Genomic DNA, 5271 nt, shown 5'->3' with positions numbered 1-5271 from the left:
GTAGTTCACATTTTGGTACACATTTACTAGAACATTCTCGCCATTCAGTACAAACAGTTGGCTTTCGGCCGCCCTCCCCTCCCCCTCCCCCCTCCCGCCAACCCTCCCCTCCCCAATGCAAAGACCACCACGCCACGATCCCACCCACCCACTCCAACCGAGGTGTAGCTATATACAGAATCCAACAGAACAGATTTAAGCTAATAATTCTGTATTTACAAGAAAGTAAAACAAGACGCTAACGAAAAGCTGCAGCCCCAGAGAGCTTGTTCTGATCCAACAAGAAATTGGCCCTCAGGGCCTTTGGCGGTGTTCGGTCAGGCAGCCGCCTCCTCTTCCACCCCCTCCCGCCCTTCAGCTACCAAGCCTTTTCCAAATAAAGAAAAAAAGAAAAAAGAAAAGAAAAGAAAGAAAATGAAAATTAAAAAAAAATTAAAGGCTTACTGTTTCCTCTGTCTTACTCAGTCCTGGGTTTACCGGCAGATTTAAAAACAAAAAGAAACAAACGTTTGCGGGATCGGGACGAGGGGTGTTTGGATTTTCAGGATTCTTTCAATTATATTGTGTGTACGTGTGTGTTCAGTCTCTTAAATAGGGTTTGGCATGTTTTGTTTCTGATTTTAAACGTACCATTCGTTAAAATTGGAAGAGAGCGCGCTGTGGCCGGCTGTGTGGTGGACCGCGGAGGAGGAGGGCGACATGGAGCTGGTGGTCGGGTTGTCTGTGGTGGGAGACACGATGGTGGGTGGCGTGGACGACTCGTACCCGGAGCTGGCGGCGGGAGAAGGCTGTGAGCCCTGAGAAGAGGACTCGTGAACCTGAGAGAATAAAGTTGCTTTTTAACACAGATAAAGAGTGGGCCCAGAGGCTATCCAAGACTATGAAGGCTGTGCTCCCCCTCCCCCTACCGAGCGCCCCCTCCCCTAACCCTCCCAGCTACTTTCAAAGCCAGGGATCTCCCAGACTCTCTGTTGGCAGGACCAATGGGACTTGGGCTTGGTTCTCCGGGCTCGGCCCGGCGTTGCCACGCTCACGGAGGAGACCGTGCCCGAGGTATTCACAAAAGAAAAAAAGGGGAGGGGGACTAGGAAGGGGGAGGCTGCTTCCCAGGCCAGAGTCTAGGAAAGTTCACTTCCTGAAGTTTGCCTGCCCACTTGGAGGAGAGCAGACGCTGAGAGCTGAGCTCAGGACCGTGTCCTCGCCTTCTCCTGGCTACCCGGAGCGATGGCGACGCTTACCACAGCAGCCTCCCAAGCTCCAGCTCTGACAGTGCGGCCTCGGAGTCTCCTCACTTATTTTTACTTTCATTATGAAACAGTCCCATTTAATGGGCCTCTGGTTCTGCTATCTTGCCCGCCCCTGCTCCCTCTGCCCAGTTCTTCTCAACCGAGTGAAACAGTTTGCCTTTCCGCCTCCTGCGGCTCCTGCCGCCCAGCCAAAGCCGCTCCCGAGTGGCTGGCCCCGGCCCGAGCGCAGAAAGGGCTCCTGCTCCAAGGCGACTGGCCAGACCGCAGCCTTACCTTCATGTGTTTGCGCAGAGAGCTGGGGTGCGTGTAGGACTTGTCGCACATCTTGCAAAGGTAGGGCTTGTCGCTAGTGTGCACGTGCATGTGCTTCTTGCGGTCGCTGCTGTTGGCGAAGCGCCGGTCGCAGCCTTCGAACTCGCACTTGAAGGGCTTCTCCCCTGATGGAAAAGTTGAGAAAGAGATGGATCTTATTTAAATAAAGCAGTAGCTGTTTTCAAAATTTAGTAGATAATTTTTAATAAATAAATACTAGCTGCTTAGAGGTAGCCCTCTCGAACTTGAAATCTGGGGGTGTTTGAATAAATCCATGTGTCTGTAGTGTAACTATGAATATTTTAACTATGTTTTAACGCCCAAGACAGTTATATATATATATATATATATATATTATTTTTACTTTGTAGTGATGGTAGTAGTAGCAACAGAAGTAGCAGGAACAGGGTTTTGTTGTTGTTGTTGTTGTTTGTTTTAGTTATTTTTTTTTCTATGCAGAATAGCAGCGGCTCTGGACCTTGGGTTTTCTGCCCAGGATTTTGTAAAGGTCACCCAGCGGCTTCTATTTAGCTCTTTATAATTTTCAGGACCTGGTCAATTCTCCTCCTGCTCTGCTCTTCCCCCTCCATCTTTGCCCTCTCAGACTCTATACACCCCACCACCACCATTGCCTCTTTCACACAACTCCACTCCACCCCCTACATACATCACATTTTATGGTGTAATCTGGAAAGAGGGAAAGGGGTTTTCAACACCTGAAGTTCTTACCTGACTGGGCCATTAAACCTAGAGTTCAAGTCGGGTTTTCTTCCACCAGACAATGTTCAAATCAGATCCCCTGACTCTTGGGCCCAAGCGACCCATAATTTCCAGCCTGCCACCCCCACCCCCTCCGCGTGCGCCTGAAACCCTGAGTTGCTTGAAACTGTTTTCTTATTGTTGCTGTTGTTTTGCTTCCTTTTTCAAGCTTTCCACTTGTCGGTATTTTTAAAGGTCAACTCTCGAGCCCCGCATTTTAAGAACAGTCTCTATGCAGTGTAATAGACAATTAGGATTTCTGCACCTTCCACCGACTGTCTCACTTCTCACTCCCAACTCGTCATTTGTAAAATGTATGTCTTATATATACACGTAAAGTTGATGTCCTCCTCAGATCCAAATTATACTTCCTAGTCCAACTACACTCATCGGCTGTTTCTTCCTGTTTCTACATCCTTTAATTCAACCTCAACTTCCCCCACCTTTTCCAAAGGACTCAGCAAAGTACCCGAGAGGGTAGCCACCAGCAAGAGTTTAGATTTGTTTGTAGCTGGAGCAACTGGCTCCTGCACGGCTGCTCTTAACGGCGCCACCTCTCCGGGATTGGAGCTTGTCAAGAGCTGGGTCAAGCCAGTCTCGGCTTCCCGGGTTTCATTTCTTTTTATTCCTTATTCTAAAAACCTGTATGCTCAGACCCTTCTCGCCCACGCTCTCTGTTTGACCATATTTTCAAGACCCGAACTAAAAATCAGATCTGCCTGACTCCTGAAACACGAGGCCCAGACCCCAGTAAAGGTGGTTTTGTGCCTCTCAGCCCCCAACTTTCGAATCACGCCCGCGTGAGAGGTAGAGTGTCCTACATTAAGTTCCGTACCTGTGTGCGTCCTTTTGTGGATCTTGAGGTTCTCTGAACGCGCGAAAACCTTGCCGCAGCCAGGGAATGGGCAGGGAAAAGGCTTTTCGCCCGTGTGCACGCGGATGTGGTTGACCAGTTTGTATTTGGCTTTGAAGGGCTTGCCCTCACGCGGACACTCCTCCCAAAAGCATATGTGGTTGCTCTGCTCTGGGCCACCGACGTGCTCCACCGTGACGTGCGTGACCAGCTCGTGCATGGTGCTGAAAGTTTTGTTGCACGACTTTTTGGGGTTGGCCAGCTGCTCCGGCTCGATCCATTTACAGATAAGCTCTTGCTTGATGGGTTGGCGCATATAGCGGAAGAAGGCGCCAGCGCCGTGGTGTGCAGCCATGTTCACGTTCATGGGCCCGTAGCCGTGAAGCTGCGGTGCGGCATAGTGCTCAGATCGCGGGCTGGTCACCTGGCCGTACTGCTCCGGCCGCGGGTACATGTCCCCGGAGAAGCCTAGCCTCATCTGCCCGTTGACCACGTTGGGCGACGCGTGGCCCGCCGCCTGCTCGTGAAGCCCGGAGAAAAGGAGGTGACCCGCGGCGTCCGTATGGCCGTGTGGGCCCCCGAAGCCGCCGGCTGAAGCAGCGAAGAGACTGTGCTGGGCGCTAGCTGCCGCCGCCGCGTCGCCGAAGCCTCGGTTGCGGAACAGAAAGTCCCGCGTAGAATTGAAAGCTGCGCTGGAGTAGGAGCCGACGTGGCCCGGGTGGTGATGGTGGCCCAGGGCCGCAGCAGCGGCGTAGCCGGGAGCCTGCGACGTGAAGGCTGTCTGGCCCGCCGAGGCCAGTTCGTGAGAACTGGGGTTGAGCTTGAAGGCGCCCATGCCGTCGGCGAACGGGTTGATACCCAGGCCCACGTCTCGCTCGGCCACGTCGCCTGCCGAGTGGTGCCGGGATGCACCAAAGGTGGTCACACCGATCGCGGGATACTGGGGGCCGGCGTCCAGGAGCATCGTGGCTGCACGGGGCAAGCCCCGGCCTCCCCCGCCCCCCCCACCCTCGCCCGCCAAGGAGGGAAGATCAGGAGGAGGAGGAACGGGAGGCGGAGGAAGAGGAGGAAGAAGAGGAGGAGGGAGGGGGAGTCGACCCACCTAACGAAGTCTTAGCCAGCAGGCAGCGGCCAGGCGCAAGCCGGCGCCCGCCCGGCCAAAGGCAGGCAAGCCGGACGACTGCCGGCTGGTAGAAGGCGGGCTCCGGCGCTCGCCGCTCCAACCGCGCCGGCCCGGCTCGCACTTTCTCGCCGCTCAGTCTCTGCCGAGAGGGCCTCGAATCAAGGCTGCCCGGGGAAAGGCATAGAACATCTCAGCCCCCCAATAAAACTTCTTCCCGGATTTGTGGCATAGAGGAATGTGAGCGCCAGAGCCGCCACTGTTCGCCCTGTCTCCTTCTCGCGCAGCGCGCCCCTCCTCTCACTCACTTCTTCACTAGAGTCTCAGTCTCTCTCTCTCTCTCTCTCTCTCTCTCTCTCTCTCTCTCTCTCTCTCTCTCTCTCCTTTCAGGCTCTCGTCCTCGCTCCTTCACTCTCCCTTTTCCCCCTCTCTTATTTTTGAAAAAAAAAAAAAAGCGGGGGGAGAAAAAGCAAAGAAAAGGCGCAAATCATGCACAATATTGTCTTTTGCGGTTTATCTTCCTGGGGAGAAACTTTCACCTCCTCAGCCGGGCGGTGAGCGCGAGACTGATAGCAGCAATCATTCCTGCAGATAAATGAATTGAAAGGACGACACCGTCGTCCCCCCCCCCCTTGATGAATGGGAGCAGGGGGAGGCGTCACGTGCGACCGACGCGGGCGACGATTGGTGAGGTGGCAATCCCCACACACACCCCTCCCGCGGCCGCCGCGCCAACGAAGGGCGCGCGGTGGCGCCGCGCGCTGCTCATTGGCCCGCCCGCCTCATCAATCCCAGGTATTGTAAAGCGCTTGACATCCCCTTTTGACTAACAGGGCTGCCAGGAGTAGCAACTTTTTTTTTTTTCTGGCAAATTTTTCCCCCTCTTCTCACGGAAAAGAAAAAAAAATGCCACGATTCCTTTCCCCTCTCATAGTCTCTCTCTCTCTCTCTCTCTCTCTCTCTCTCTCTCTCTCTCTCTC

General features: G+C 54.0%; 1 protein-coding gene across 1 annotated transcript; it reads right to left on the bottom strand.

The window, feature by feature from the left end:
• Positions 1 to 620: 620 nt before the first annotated feature.
• Zic1 (Zic family member 1) lies at positions 621 to 4135 on the bottom strand. Its single transcript, XM_050157342.1, has 3 exons — positions 3154 to 4135; positions 1521 to 1684; positions 621 to 818 (listed from the first exon to the last, which is right to left on the bottom strand). Exons 1-3 carry the CDS (start codon positions 4133 to 4135, stop codon positions 621 to 623), a joined length of 1344 nt encoding a protein of 447 aa, XP_050013299.1.
• Between the last annotated feature and the right edge of the window lie 1136 nt (positions 4136 to 5271).

This window comes from Alexandromys fortis, unplaced genomic scaffold (genome assembly GCF_014885135.2).
Source record: "Alexandromys fortis isolate MF-2015 unplaced genomic scaffold, M_Fortis_MF-2015_v1.1 scaffold_85, whole genome shotgun sequence".
NCBI lineage: Eukaryota > Metazoa > Chordata > Mammalia > Rodentia > Cricetidae > Alexandromys > Alexandromys fortis.
The sequence above is the reverse complement of the archived record's forward strand: the minus strand, read 5'-3'. Positions and strand labels throughout refer to the sequence as shown.

Bases quoted from the DNA above. Each gene is read 5' to 3' on its own strand.
- Zic1 (XM_050157342.1), bottom strand. From the start codon at position 4,135: ATGCTCCTGGACGCCGGCCCCCAGTATCCCGCGATCGGTGTGACCACC. The intron at 1,685-3,153 runs GTACGGAACTTA...CTTTTCCATCAG, and splicing joins CCACAAAAGGACGCACACAG to GGGAGAAGCCCTTCAAGTGC. The intron at 819-1,520 runs GTAAGGCTGCGG...TTATTCTCTCAG, and splicing joins CTCTGCGCAAACACATGAAG to GTTCACGAGTCCTCTTCTCA.